General features: G+C 35.8%; 1 protein-coding gene across 7 annotated transcripts in view; it reads right to left on the bottom strand.

Moving 5' to 3' along the window:
• The window catches only part of AK8 (adenylate kinase 8), a 159,635-nt gene that overhangs the window by 31,584 nt on the left and 111,782 nt on the right, over window positions 1–16,269 (bottom strand). The window contains exon 12 of one of the 7 annotated variants that reach the window (XM_074210832.1): window positions 4,365–8,671. The exons of the other annotated variants lie outside the window; for them this stretch is intronic. Within the exon in view, the coding sequence (XP_074066933.1) occupies window positions 8,566–8,671 (106 nt within the window). The 3' untranslated portion in view covers window positions 4,365–8,565. Of the gene's footprint in view, window positions 1–4,364; window positions 8,672–16,269 lie in introns of those variants that run through there. 7 annotated transcript variants of the gene reach the window in all.

Raw genomic sequence — 16,269 nt, 5'->3', positions numbered from 1 at the left:
CTTAATGGCTCCCTCTCAAGTAAAGTTCAGATTCTTTGTCTGACATTCAATCCTCAATAAGAAGCTGACACTCTAACCTTTCTAGGATGATTTCACAGTCCCCCTCCACATACTCAACATTTTAATCAAAATTAACTCTTGTCCTCCCAAGGATGTTTCCCTATACATCTTGACCTCTGGGCCTTTTCTCATTCCTACCTTTATGCCTGGAATGTCTCCTTTCTGCTTCATTTCTAGAATTCTTATGCAGTCTTTAAAGTCCAATTCCTTAATGAAGCCTTCCCTGATTTCCCCCAGTCAGTAATGACTTTACTTCCTCACAGAGCCAGTAGTTTTGAGCCTTTTATTGTTCTTAGTGGATAACATCCTCTATAGTTGTGTGCATTTCTGTCGTTCTCCTACAACTTCCATGAAGGCAACAGGGACTGGGTCTTATCTGACCGTTTGTATCTTCTCCAGTCTGTGGCAAGGATTCTACACATGGTAAATGCTTGCTCTGTTTCTCTTTAGTAAGGACAAGTCCCTAAGAACCCAGAAAATTTCACCTCATTATAAGCATTCACATATCTCTAGAAATCAACAAATACAAATCTTGGGCTCAATGTACTATTCTGTTGATTTAAGAAAGTGATATTGTAAACTTTAAAAATGGCACACATACCTCTTCCTTCCTCCCTCCCCCTCTCTATAAGAGCTGGTTGTTGAAATTTTACTAGCACACATCTGCCTTGGAAGGATAGAAAATTCTATTTATTTCTCCCTGAAGTCAATGTTCTAAGTGGGTTCGAAGATATTCAGAGATTGCAGAGTCAGATGAAGGGGATAAACAAAAACAATGAACACCAGAAGCATTTCTCAAAATTCCTCTGAAGTTCTTTAAAGGATGAAGCAGTGAAAGTTTGATTCTTGTCATAAGATGATTGCAGAGTCAATGGTCTGGATAACAATATTCTGTTAATAAAAGAGGGAAAAGGAGTAACAAGGGTAGGTGCACTTGGTATGGCTCCTGGAATGGATTGTGCCCTACCTAAGTTCTTGCTTTATAAATGCAGAGCATGCCCTTTGTACACAACTAGTATATGGGAAACTGCTCTAGACTTGGGAGTCAGCAGGCTTAGGTCCTTGTCCTAATTCTCTGATAAACTGAGTGATGTTGGGCAAGTCGTTGAAATTCTCTAGACCTCAGTTTTCTCATATGTACCAGGGGAAGAGAATTAAATAGATATTTCTATCCTAATCCTTATATCCTATATATTCATTTTTTTAGGTTTGTTTTTTTTTTGCAAGGCAATGGGGTTAAGTGTCTTGCCCAAGGACACACATCTAGGTAGTGTCTGAGGCTGGATTTGAACTCAGGTACTCCTGACTCCAGGGCCGGTGCTCTATCCACTGCACAACCTAGCCACCACCTATATATCCATTTTTTAAAAATGGAAATACACACACACACACACATGCATATATATTTAAGGCATTGAGACTTTCAAGTAAAATTTGAAAGGAAGGGAAGACATTTTTGCAAAATAAGATTTCAAGGTGATCATCGTGATCATCAATTCTGACATGGCCATAAATTATCAGGAAAATTAGTACTGTTCTCACATCCCTCATTAAAAAAAAAAAAGCAAGGCCATTCTGACTGACTGCCACTTGCCATTCCTGCTAGGTAATCAGATAGCTGTTAATTAATAAAGCTGTCAGGTGAATCGCCCTACTCTGGTCATTATTATCCATTCAGTAACAGGATCCTGCTATCACCACCCCTATCTGCCCCCATAGCTTCCAGCTCAATTAACTTAATGCTATGCAAATGAGAAGCTCTCCTCATCATTAGCTTAGAGTCCACGAATGTTAATAGCATAATTGGGCCTTCAACAGGGTAATTAGACACGATTTCTTCCATTAGTCTTACAAGGCTAATTATTGTTGATAGGAGAGAGGGGACAAGTCCCAAAGCTGCTTGCAAAAAGGGGCATCTGGTCAAAGTAAATATAGACAAAACATTAACAAGGTAAAATAGCAACCGGGACCCAAGGCAAGCTAGAAAGAAGGGAAGGAAATAAAGAAGAACTCTTACCACCATGTCCAAAGGTCATGGCAATAACATTAAAGACTTTTAGAGTTTTTCAGTTCATGGAGTTTTTCCTAGTAATAATCTTTTGGTCTAGGGAGCATACCACTCTATAGATGAGGAAACTGGAGATTCAAAGAACAAAGGTGACTTGATCATGACTAGCAAGGCATGGAATCAGGACTAATAGCCAATGTTCTGTCCACTGTTCTACATTGCCTCAAAGAAGGCAAATAAAAAAGGAAATTATATTAAAGACTAACATGATAATTCTGACTTGTCTTTTGAAATAATGAATAAACTTTTGGTATTAAAAGACAAACCTGACAAAATTCAGATATCATCTCACACTATATACCAAAATAAGATCAAAATGGATATGACAAACATAAAGAGTAATATCAGAAGCAAATTAGGGGAGTATGGACTATTTTACTTGTCAGATCTATGAATAATGGAAGAATTTATGACCAAAAAAGAGCATTATGAGATATAAAAAAATGGATACTTTTTATTTAGTTAAGTTAAAAGCATTTTGCACAAACAAAATCAATGTAATCAAGAATATAAGGAAAGCAGAAAAACTGGGAAATATTATTTTCTCTGATAAAGGTCTCATTTTTCAAATATATAAATAACTGAGTGAAATTTATAAGACTATGAGTCATTCCCCAAGTGGATATGAGCAGGAAGTTTTCAGATGAAGAAATCAAAGTGATCTATAAACATATGAAAAAGTGCTCTAAATTACTTCTGATTAGCATAATGCAAATTAAAATGACTCTGAGGTTCTATGTCACAGCTAGCAGATTGACTAACATAACAAAAAATGGAAAATGATAAATGTTGGAGAGAATATGGGAAAACTGGGACACTAATGCATTGTTCATGGAGTTGTGAACTGATTTAACCATTCTGTAGAGTAATTTATAACTATGTCCAAAGGACAATCAAACTATGCATACCCTTTGATTCAGCAATACCATTACTACTAGTTCAGTATCCCAAAGAGATCATAAAGAGGAAAAAAACATATGTACAAAAATATAGCAGTTCTTTTAGTGGTGGTAAAGAAATAGAATTTGAGGGCAATGCCCATCAATTGGGGAATAGATAAACAAGTTGTGGTATATAATTATGGTAGAATACTATTGTGCTATAAGAAATGAAGGGAATAGTTTTTAGGAAAACCTGGGAATACTTGAATGAACTGATACAAAGTAAAGTGAGCAGAATCAGGAGAATAAGTGTACATGTTGTAATGTGTATAATATGAAATATTGTAATGAAGATCAACTATAAAAGTCTTAACTACTACTCTGATCTACTACAATGATCTATGACAATTCCAAAGGACTCATGATCAAAAATACTATCCTCTAGAAAAAGAATTGATCAAACTCTGAGTGTAGATTGAAGTATATTTTTTTCCATCATTTTTCTTGCTTTTGTTTTTTTTTTTGCAATGTGGCTAATGTGGAAATATTTTACATGATTTCATATATATAATAAATATAGTATTTCCTGACATCTTAGTGGATAGGGGAAGTTATAGAGGGAGAGAATTTCAGAGAAAAAATAAAAATTTCAAATTGTAAGGAAAAAAACATTTAGTTGACTTTAGTCCTGCAAGAAGAAAATTCCATTTACTTCATAAAACAAATTATACCTTTCTCATCTTAACTAAAGCCTACAATTTCCTAACAAAAACAGTAAAGACAGGCTGCTGATAGCTTGGAAATAGAACAAACAACATCAACCAAAATCTACATTAATACTTTTTTAAAAGTTCTGAAGTTTTGTTTGACTAAAAATCATGGAAATAGAAAAAAAAAGAATAGATTGGGAACGGGTTATTTTTGATAGAGCATTTAAGGATCCTCTTCAAAAGAATCACTTTTTTTGGTTCACTACTGATACATTAATTTTACTGCATTAATATACATTTTAATGTATGAACTATAATGTACTAGGAAATCATTTATATTTTTTAATGCTCTGTGTTGAAACCTACATCAAGTAATATAGCTTAAGTACAACTGTGATGTGGGCAGAAATAGTCTTCAGTGATCCTGACTTACAAGCAGTAGGCTCCCCTTATGCTTCTCCCAATTATCTGAAGAGCCTTGGAACTATTTTACTGGGAATTCTCCAATATTCTCTAAATCCAATATTCTCTGACTTGTCTCATTTCCAAATGTACTTTGAGCATTGTTTCTAAAGAGATATTAGGTTGATTTGATAGGAGTAACCTTTCAAGCCTTTGTTCCTCCAAGGGTAATAATGTATGTGGATCTTAGAAGGATTGTTGGAGGCAACTAGTTGGCATGATGAGTAAAGTAATGGGAGGTTAATCTCCATCAGGGGAGTCAGGAAGACTCATTTTCCTGAGTTCAAATCTCGCCTCAGACATGAATTATATGACCTTGGGTAAATTGCTTAACCCTGTTTGCCTTGATTTCTTCAGTTGTAAAATGAGTTGGAGAAGGAAGTGGTAAACCAATCAAGTATCTTTGCCAAGAAAACCCCAAAAGGGGGAGTCACAAAGAATCAAACATGACTGAAATGGCTAAATAACAATCAAAAAAGGATTATAAGACCTTTTAGCCTCAATGTCTTTCTTAATAAGTGATTCTACTAGGCAACACATGATTATCAGTTCATATGAAAGATACTTAAGGTCATGATAGTGGCTTTTAAATATCTGTAGGCTTATAAGTTTGAAAAAAAATAAAAAGGACTGCACTTGTTCCACCTTTCCCCAGAGGAGAGAACTAAGAGCAGTTAAGTTACAAAGGGAAAAATTTGATTTAATTTACTAACAAGGGGAGCTGTTCAGCACTATAATAAACTATCCCAGGAAAAGAGTGATGTGGTATTCTGAAAGGGTATGGGGAGGGAATTTTCACAATATCAGTGATATTTAGGAAGAGGCTCTTCAAGGTTTTAAACATCTGCAACCTACATCTGGCAAAGCTCCAAGCTTTTAAAGCACAAAGCAAGGTTCAGCAGTTCAGTGCTTTATTTATGCCTCTAAGGAAAATGGAAAATTGAAGTACAGTCTGAAGTCTCCCCAAGACTCCTGTGGGTAAAGAAAAACAAATATGATTTCTCCAAGTCATCTTTGTGTCTTAGTCCTTTTGCCTTTTTCCAGGAAATGAGTTTAAGTTAATGGTCTGGCATCATGCTTGCTAAAAGTGGTGACATCTATTCATCAGGGCTTGAATCAAATGCCAACTATTCAGTGCTCTAGCACTGTTAAAGGTTAGTCTGTCATTCTCTACCTAAGTTAAAAAGAAGTCTCTGAATTTACTGATTCAGCAAGTTCAGGGACCAACTGTTTATTTTCTCTCATTCCTTATTGGTTTGTCTTTAACTTTTACTGCTGGATACAATTTATTGTTCTGCCTAAGATTACAAATTAATAACTTTCTGAATATAAAAGCTGTAAGGCACTGAAACAAACCATTGACAAAATTTGTCCTAGGTTGGAAGAGCTAATTTCAAGAGTTTGATAATCATACTGTTCCATCCATTCCCCAATACTTAGCAGCAAATGCTCTCAAAATGGAGTGTTGCATGGTAAACTCTATTTCTGTGCCACAAAAAAGATAACTTTTTTATTGGAAGACACTGTGCATTATCTTTGACTTAGAATTAACACTATTAGGTTTATACCCAAAGAGACTAAAGATAAGGGAAAAGGACCTATATATACAAAATATTTAAAGCATCTCTTTTTGTGATGGCAAAGAATTAGAAAAATTGGATTGCTCAGCACAGTAATCCATGACAGTTCCAAAGAACTCAGGATGAAAAATGCCATCCATGTTCAGATAAAGAATTGAATGAAAGATTCTGAATGTAGAACAAAGCATGTTTTTTTCTCTTATTTTTCTTGCTATTTTTTAAAAACAATATGGCTAATTTGGAAATATGTTTTGCATGACTTTGTATGAAGTACCATATTTTTTGCCTTCCCAATGGGTGGAGAAGGAAGAGAGTTCAGTCTGAACTTGAAAATAAAAATTTTAAATAAGGAAAAAAGAAAGAAAGCAATAGTTGCCTGAATCTTGCATGGATAGTGAGTATAAGAAACATGAAAATTCCTAGGACTGCATCAGGTGCTACTAGTTGAGGAGTATACACTATTTCAGGTTTGTGGAGTTCTTGGTCTTCCATGAGCATTCAATACAACAATATAATAACAGCAGCTAGCACTTACAAAGCACTTTGAGGTTTGCAAAGTACTTTACAAATATTATTTCATTTAATCTCCACAAGAATCCTGGAAGGTAGATTCTATTATGTCCATTTTGCAGACACTGTGAGGGTCACAGCATGAGTCATCAGTGGCAATGCACTTTTGAGCCTGGATGGCTCTTGCTTCCATTGAGAAAAGATTCTGCTTTTGATGCCCACTTTTTTACAAGTCTCATAGAGATTGCACTTGCATTTTAGTGTGCAATAACAGTATGAGATGCCTCACTTTTATTGGTGACTATTCATCCATCTAGCTATACCTCAAATCATAAAGTAGATTACAGGGATTAGAATGGAAGGGAACAAATATTTATTAAACACCAACTATGTAGCATGCCCATTACATGCCAGACTTTCTGCTAAGCACCTTACAAATATTCTCTCATTTTTTCATGACAGTGACCACAAGGTCATGGCTAATGAAAAATCAGCCTCAGGCAAGGCTTAATAAGGAAATGTATCTGTCCTTAACATTCTGCCTGAAGATAGGAGGATCAGCTAAGTGACCTGTGGAGGTCTCTCAGATCAATTCTTTTGGAACAAGGACATCTAGATTAAAATCTCATAACTAGGGTATACCACATTCAACAGTGTTACCCCACAGAATTCTTAATAGCAATGCCATGGAAATTAAGAGGTATTCTCTGTATTAACACCCAAGATGATGATCCTATATCCTATCAGCAATCTCTAACTGGAAAAATTGCTTTGTAAGAAAATACTGTACTTATCATAATGTACTCATTATAAAGAAAATTTCATATGCATGGGTTTCTTCATAAAAAATTAAACTGCCAGGGCGGCTAGGTGGTGTAGTGGATGGATAAAGCACCGGCCTTGGAGTCAGGGGTACCTGGGTTCAAATCCAGTCTCAGACACTTAATAATTACCTAGCTGTGTGGCCTTGGGCTAGCCACTTAACCCCATTTGCCTTGCAAAAACCTAAAAAAAAATTTAAACTGCCTAATTCTTTCTCTTGGGTTAAATTGGCCTGACTTCTATAGGTAGCATAAGAGGTCTTAGTCTTATCAACCCTGGAGTCAAGAAAATTCAGCTTTCTGAGGTTCAAATCTAGCCTCACTTACTAGTTTGTGACTTATCCCTGTTTGTCTCAGTTTCCTCATCTCTCTAAAATGAGCTGGAGAAGAAAATGGCAAACCACTCCAGTATCTTTGTCAAGAAAATCCCAACTGGGGTCTTAAGAGTCATACATGACTGAACAACAATTCTTATCAACTCTCCCTGAAGTTTCCTTCCCACAGCAAGATGGATCTCTCCAGATCTTCAATGCAGACAACATGATCTTGGATGGCAAGGGGAAATCTGCAGATACCCCTGGGTTCTCTGTGGAATTCTCTGTATTTTTCTATTCTATAAGATCCTGGATGCTGCAGTCAAGGAGTTCAAAGGTAATATACATTTTTTGCTGTCTTTGCTTCAGAAGTAATTGCTCTTATGCTCTCAACGACAGACAACAAACCTAGTAACAGACTTTCATAAACTAAATTTTAACCCAGGAAGAGTAGAGCTGACCTTCCACATTTGCTCAGAATAATATTCACCAGACTTTTTCTTACACAAACATTGGAAGTAAGTGGTAAAATGTCAACAGTCCCTAGACAGGAAAATAATGGAAGAAATTTTCTTTTTCCTTTCTAGTTTTTTACTAAAAGATTAAAGTGCTACAACTTCATGAGATACATATTTCTAACCCTCAAATCATTATCATGGACTCTAAGCTCTGAGACTTGAAGCCAGGAGCTCCAGCTGACTCTTTGATGCCAGGCCTGCTGACCTAATCAGCCTGTCACAACCATCTTCATTTGCAGTCTCTGAAATAATATTAAGAAACGTTGGCTTCTTCTGCAAAGGCCCCCCAAAACAGGAAAGATGGCAGATGATGAAAATACATATTTTTTTAAACTGGTCATTGTTGCCCCAACATAAATTGACATGCATTTTCAGAATTCAGACTTTTTGGTTTGAAACACATGTTCCCTTTTCCTTTGTTCTTAAAGTGCCATTTACAAAGCATGATTAAAAACCCTACTAGATGATATCAAATATTTCTTTTCTTAAAAAGTCAACTTGATGGAGAGCAATTGATTTGTTGTGGTAGATAGAAATTATGACACAGAAAGTGAATGGCTACTTTCAGACTGGGATGAGTCAGTAGTTTTTTGTTGTGGTGGATTTTGCTGTTGTTGTTGTTTTCATTAAGACCCAAGTATTCAATGGGTACATGAAATGAGTAGGTATGGATCCAGTGGCTCAGTCAGATGCCATCTCACACTGTCCAATCCAAAGTAGAACTCTATGGGATGCCACATACCTAGTCTGTTGAACACATATGTACCATAAAAAGATATGACTGCAAGGCATGGAAATTCATTTTAAAAAAGAGGGCTACAATATTCCTTTTTAGCTTTAGTCTATGAAGTTGGATAGCTAAATAACTCAGTAGTGTGTTTTTCCTGAAGTCAAGAAGACCTGACTTTAAATCCAGTTTCAGACACTTATTTGCTATGTGACCTTGGGCAAGTCATTTAACCTCTGTTGCTTTAATCCACTGGAGAAAAAAATGACAAACCATTCTAATATCTTTGCTAAAAAAATAAAAGCAACCTCGTGGACAATAATGATCCACAGGGTCATAAAAAGTCAGATGTGACTGAATGACTGAACAACATCATCATCATTGGGGTTGCTTCGTGGGGTAGATGCTAGGGTCTTTATCAGATAAAGATCATCCTGGTCTTGTCTTTTTTCAAAGAAAAACACTTTCACCGAGTTTAATCCTTGAATCCAGATATGCTTGATGAACTGATGACTATTTCAAGTAGCTGATACATTCAAATCTGAAGTATAAAAAATTAGAATTTATTTTTGCCCAGTGACATGAATGGGCATAACCTGATATTAACTGGATCTGTTTTCCTGGAACAATTCAGAAATGTCACACTTGGGAGGCCCAATGGGTTCCTTTTAAAGATAGGTACATGACTGCCAGGGTTACTAAGATAACTGCTCCCAAAAGAAAAAAAGTCTTTTTTTCCAGTTTAAAAGATGCATCTATGGAACATGTAGTCAATGATATGTATTCCAGTCCATGTCTGGTAAACTCTCAGATAATAGCAGTATGGTAGGGTCACTGGGGTTCTATTAGCTCAATTAATGAGGAGTAAGATAAGGCTAACACCCAGCTCTTCAGATGGCTAAGGAATAGAGCTGGTAGTAATGGAGTTATTAACCTGCATCAGCCAGTAAATTTTGCTGCTGATTCCAACTCCATTTCCTAGTTCAGGCCTCCATTAATAGGCTGTTTATTATCCCTAATCCACATAAGGATCAGCTGTGGAAATGTGAAAGCTTCCTGGAAGGACCAAACGGTCCCCACCCAAAATCTCCCTGCTTTGCATTTTAATTTTCCCTTTGGTCCTATGTATTTCCTCTTAGGAGACTGTAACATCAATTTCACTTTTAATTACATAGGGCTCTATAGTCTACTGAACACAAAGTATCCAAGGCACCTTAAAATTAGGTCCTTATATAATCCAATCAGATGAGTCCTTCATATCCAGCATAGGCGATTTTAATTGCTGATTTCATAAAGTACCACTATAAATGAGCATTTGTTTATCCTCAATAACTAAGAAACTCATTACTATTTAAAAACTAAGATTAGATATAATGGCACAATGTGAAACTTCTACTTGTGGAAGTGAAAATATCTCCCCTAAAACACACACACACACACACACACACACACACACACACACACACACACACGACAGGCAAAACAAGTAATACAAAAGGAACAAGTTGTGCAGACATTTAGGATGTCTTTGTTATTCATATATTATATATAGAGTCAATCTAATAAACATGAGTTGATATTCACATAACCAGCCACTCCTCTCCAAATCCTGCTCTCTTTCAGTGCTCAGTTCATGTGCCCTGATCTCAGGGAGGTTTTCCCCCTTGCCATTACCCTCCAGGTATTACTCTGTCCTCAAATTTCCATGCACTAGACATATCTGTATATAATTTGCACAGTATGGTTAAGGCAGTTCACTATTCACTATGCCATATGCCTTTTGCACATACTAAGCATAGTATAATTCAACATTATATTTTTTTTAATTCAGAGCAGAAAAAAACATTTAATACTAGAGTCAGAAGATCCAGGTTCAAATACCACATTTGATCATTTACTACCTTTATGGTTTTCGGTAAATCATAATCTCCTTAGTCTGTTTCCTCCTCTATGAGGGGATTGGACTAGATAAAATTCTATGTTACTTTTCAATTTTGCATCTATGATCCTATTGTCCTGTGATCCAAGAAATAGGATGCATCCCCATTAAATTAGCCAATTTTATTTGTTGTTATTGGGGTTTTTTTTTAGATTTTTTCAAGGCAAATGGAGTTAAGTGGCTTGCCCAAGGCCACACAGCTAGTTAATTATTAAATGTTTGAGGCCACATTTGAACTCAGGTACTCCTGATTCCAGGGCCAGTGCACTATCCACTGCATCACCTAGCCACCCCGTTATTGAATTATTTTAAGTTATGTTTGACTCTTCATGAATCCATTTGGGGTTTTCTTGGCAAGAATACTGGAGTGGTTTGCTATTTTCTTTGTCAGTTCATTTAAAAGATGAGGAAACGGGGACAAACAGGATTAAACAACTTGCTCAGGATCCCATAGCTAGTAAGCATTTGAGGCTGGATTTGAACTCAGGCTATATTTTAATTAATTACCATTTTCAGATTTCTTAATCAGGGACATAAAGTTGGAATAAAACCATTTTTCTTTCTAAACTGTGTGTTTTGGCTTTTAGTATTTGGGTACAAGAAATAAAAGACTTGGTTTTCTGAATTACTACATAAATGTAGTATGTAAAGGAAATCATTAATATATAATTCCAAATATTTTTGTTTAAAAAATTACATTGGACTTTTTGAGTTTTACAATCTAGTAATTCTTTTGGCTATGGACTTGCTTGAGTAGAAATTCCAGGATAGAAATAAATTCTCTGAGATTACGAAGGAAGAAAGAAAAGAAATTCTATACATTTTTCTGGACTTTGGAGAGGAGGTAATAGTTAATTAATCAAGTAATTTTGAACCACCAAATATGGGTCAGGAATTATGCTAGGTACTGGAGATACAAAGACAGAAAATTAAACATTGTCTTTGCCCTCATTAGGTTTATATGCATTGAGGAAAAACAGGTACACATAAAAGCAAATATAAAATAAATCCAAGGCATTTGAGGGGGGCAGGAAGTCATATTATTGATAGTTAGAGAGATCAAGATCTTGTAAGAAGGTGATAATTGGATTCAGCTTTAAAGGAAATTAGAGATTCTAAGAGACCAAGCTGAGAAGGTGGAGTATTCCAAAGATGGAAGAGAGCTTGTACTAAGGTTCCTATAATAGCAACAGTTAGAAGACCAATTTGACCCAATCCAGTGGCTCAAGAAAAGGAGCAAATGGGAAGAACAAAAGAAGTCCCTCTGTGTGTCACCATTAGAACAAATAATGCTTTAAGGATTAAGAATCACCTTCCTTTTAAGAGTATTCATATAAACATTATCCCTCTTTTTTTAAAGACCTAGAGAGGCTAATATTTGACCAAGAAAAGGTAACGAAGAAGTGAAAGGTGAACCTCTCAAAATACCACAGATCATGTTGTTGTTATTATTATTCAGTAGTTCAGTATTATTCAGTAGTAGACTCTTTCCTCTACTCAATAAATTTCAATGGACAGCTAGGTGGCACACTGCCCCCAAATGAGGAGGACTTGAGTTCAAATCTGACCTCAGATTCATGCTAACTGTGTGACCTTGGGCTAGTCACTTTAACCCTGATTGCCTCACCTCAGGACCATCTCCAGTAATCCTTATCCTTATCTGGTCACAGGACCCAGAGGAGAAAGTGGGGCTAGTGACATGTCATGGCATCACCTCCATTATATGTCATGGTCATTTTTGAGAATAAAGGAAAATAACAACTACTATTAACATATATCATTGCATTATATAATTATCATGGTAGATATGATTATATAAATATTTATATGGTACATAGTCATCATATAATAAAATATACATGTGCTGTTAGACATTGAAAGCTATAATGACTCCAATATACTCTTCTTGCCTTGTTCTCTATTATTGCCCCTTCCTCCAATCCAGTCAAACAGACTTTTTTAAATATTCCTTACTCACCACCTTCATCAGCCATCTTTATGCCTTTGCTTTGGCTGTCCTCCATACCTGGGATGCTTTCCCAACTCACCTTAGAATTCCCAGCTTCCATCAGCATTCAGCTCATACACCACTTCCCATAGGACCCCTTTTATGAACTCTCTAGCTACCAGAGCCTCCTCCTCCTTCAAATAACCTTGTTTTCCTTTTGTATATAATAACTTGAATGTTTTCTCCAGATAAACTACTGGAGAAGGTGTGAATGTTTTATTTTCATCTATGTAGTCTCAGCATCTAATGCAGTGCATATATACTTTTATATAGTAAGTATTTAATAAATGCCTGTTGATGTTGGTTGGTTGGTTGGTTGGTTGATAGCTAATGAAACTGTAGGCTGGTGGAAATACTTTGGAAAGCAAAAACAGTGTCAGTAAGAGTCAGAAAACTGGTCAGTTCTTAACTCGGTGATTCTATTGCTAGAATTTATTCTAAAATATTATAATAAGGGATAAGGAACCTATCTATACAAAAATATTCATAGCTGTTATATTTCTAATAGAAAAAATGAAAAAAAATTCAACAATTGGAGAATGACTGAATAAATTATAGAATATGAGTTTAACAGGATATTATGGTACCATAAAAAAGATAAATATGGAAAGTACAAGAAATTATGGAAAAACCTATTGAGGTGGTGCAAAGTTGTTATCAGCAGAATGAGAATTGTAAACACATTGACTGCAATTCTTTTTTAAAAAAGAAAGAGAAGAAAACCTGAAGTAGTAGATTTTCAGATAATTCTAGAGAGACACACAGAACAAAAACATTTTTAAAAAATTGTTTTTTGGTAATTTATTTGATTCTATGCTGTTAAATGCTAATGATTTTATATAAGATCATTATTTATTTGGTTTATTTTATTATTTGCATTTTTGTTGTGGTTATCTTTATGTTTTGTTTTTAAATAGGGAATAGGGCAGACTAGATGATCTTTATGGCCCCTCCTAGTTCTACATCTTCTTATCCTATGTTATTTATTCAATATTTCAGAAGTCATTCATTGCTGCTTAAATAAAAGTTCATTTGGAGAATGTATCCTCAGTTACCTAAAGGACCTTCAGACTTGCTTTATGGGTCTAGAGGCACAGAACCAGGGCATGGTCCACTTTGGTGTGAGATTCCCCACTTCATGGGTCCATAGGTGGGGTAATAATACTCAGAATCTTTTAGATGGTTGGAATTTGCCAGTATTTGACTTGCTGTCAATACCATCTCTCCCTTGGAGGCAGCTCTTCCGTGTAGACACCAGTTCTGCTCTCCAGCAGGCTGTTTGTGATAACTGTCTTTTTGTTTAGCGAGGACTGAAATAACCCTGGCACAGTCTAGGAGGCAAACCTAATGACAAGAGATCTGTCACACTTTTCCCAGTGACAATGAAGATAAAGTTCCCAGCAAATGTGGGTGTGGAGCTGCATGTCTATCTTACTTGGGATGTCCTTTTAGGGCACAACCAACTCTGTCTTAGCCTCTTCCACAGAGCAATTTCTATTTTGCACCAGGCTGCTTGGAACACAAATTAGCTAGTCCAAATGATCATCCTTGAAGGATTTATTTAGACCCACCAAAAAAAAGTAAGGGGGGGGGGCAAAGAGTCATTTTAAGGAAAATAACAATTATACATTGCCTGGTAGCACTCTGCTGTATTTGGCTGTCATAAACTCATCTATCATTTTACAGATATCTTGTACTGTCTGACTCCTTTCTATTTTTCAGCTAAGTATTTTGCAGCCGTACCTACTGAACTGAAACAAATAGGACTCTGTCCCTGCCGATGAAAGCCTCCATTAAACCTTGACATAAGTAAACCAAAACCTTTTATTTTACCGCCCCCCCCCAATTTTTGCAACTTCCTGACATGAGAAGTTTTAATGTCCTTTTTTTTAAATGTCCCTACCCTGTGCCGCCATTTCTCAAAATTATCAGAGATTTGACTTCTCATTAACCTTAAGGGTTTTCATAATTCAGCACAATTAAGACCACATCCAGATACCTAGCAACTTTAGCAACAGGGAGCATATTCAAAACAAGTTTGCCTCCTCACACCACAGATGTGAAGGAGACAAGAAGACATTTTTGTCTCATCCACTGCCAGGGTAGTGATAGAAATCTGAAGCCTCTTCTCTTTCTATGGTAAATATTAATTCTAAAGGAAAATACCATGCTTCAAATTTTCAGCATGAAATGAATTATTTTGCTGTTAGGCAGAGGGCAGAATTTTGGATGAAGCAGTGGATTTTTTCTATCGTTATTATTGTGTTTTAACAAACTTTATAGCCCATATTGTTTGTTCTCAAATAACTTCCCCCCCCTTCTTTTCTACCATCAATTACTTGGTTTGTTCCCTTCACTGTATGATGTTGGAATCAAGAGATTGATACTACTCAATGGTATATAATTTAGTATTATGTGCACTGGGTTTATGCGGTGGGAGTCAGACAAAACATAGCATTTGAACACTATCCATTTATTAGCTCTAAGAAAGAGATTTATACTGTGACAAGTAGACAATAACTCTGTTTTCTGATAAGCCAAAGAGGTCTGTTTTTGAATCCAATACACAGAGTAGCTTACCCTTTCACCAATAACTCTGTTTACTAGTGTGAGTATATTTTAATAATAAAGTTGATATATATGTAAATTTATTTTAATCTAATTTCATCAACTGAACTCTCCTAAAAATGAGCCTTTGTAGATTGTTTTCATATCTGAGTTATAGATTTCTGTATCCTATTCCCAGATTGATTTCTAGGCTATAATTCTGTCAAGATTTCCTCCTGGTGTCAAAAACAGCAACACCACAGCTAGAGTGTTTTATAATTGGCATCACACCTCAGCCAGAATTATAGCCCTAATGTGCTTTCCCAGGGTGGGTGGTTTGATTTTTGAATCTTTCTTTTTCTCAGTCTATAACTGGACTTCTAGGTTTTATGGCAAAAATTGCCTGTAGGATTAATCAGGAAATGTTTAATTTAAAGCATGGGTGGGATAGAGAGGCGAAGGAAGGAGCAAAGAAAAAGTAATGGGAGGGAAATGAAGAAGAATGATTAAACACAAAACATATGAATTAATCAAGTTTGTAAATGACTATTTTTAAGTTTATCTACCTTTCTTCTGCTCTGAGGTCAAATATATTAAATTGCTATCCCTTACTAATTCTCCAGGCACCAATTGCTACTACATGGGTGAGTGGGCTCTTTGCAAGTTTAAATTAAATCAATCATTTCTGAAGTTCTTTCTTGTCCATTTAAAAATAAATTCTCTATTCACCCCAAATTGCAGACTTGCACTAACACAGTATATAGGGCCCATTTTGACCTGGGGTTAGAAACTTGATGATAGTTTCTCCTATAACCCACATTTATTCATTCACACCTTTTACCAGGAAGGTTATCTTGAGTTCATCCATAGAGGCTTTCATCCCCAAACATTTCATGCACTTAAAATGAGGTATAGTCCATGATGAGTTAACTTGTCCAACATAGGAGTAAAAAAAAAAGGTATTGTGGCCTCTTGAAATCATAGTCCCAGAATTTCATAACTCATGTTAAAGGTTAATAAGAGGATCAATTTAATAATGAAGAAAAGTCTATATAAACAGCATTGCTTGGGAGTTATTATGGAAACCAGAGCAGACTTGAGGACTAACATAGGGGAGAGGCAGT

The sequence above is a fragment of the Macrotis lagotis genome, chromosome 1 (assembly GCF_037893015.1).
Source record: "Macrotis lagotis isolate mMagLag1 chromosome 1, bilby.v1.9.chrom.fasta, whole genome shotgun sequence".
Taxonomy (NCBI): Eukaryota; Metazoa; Chordata; class Mammalia; order Peramelemorphia; family Peramelidae; genus Macrotis; species Macrotis lagotis.
The sequence above is the reverse complement of the archived record's forward strand: the minus strand, read 5'-3'. Positions and strand labels throughout refer to the sequence as shown.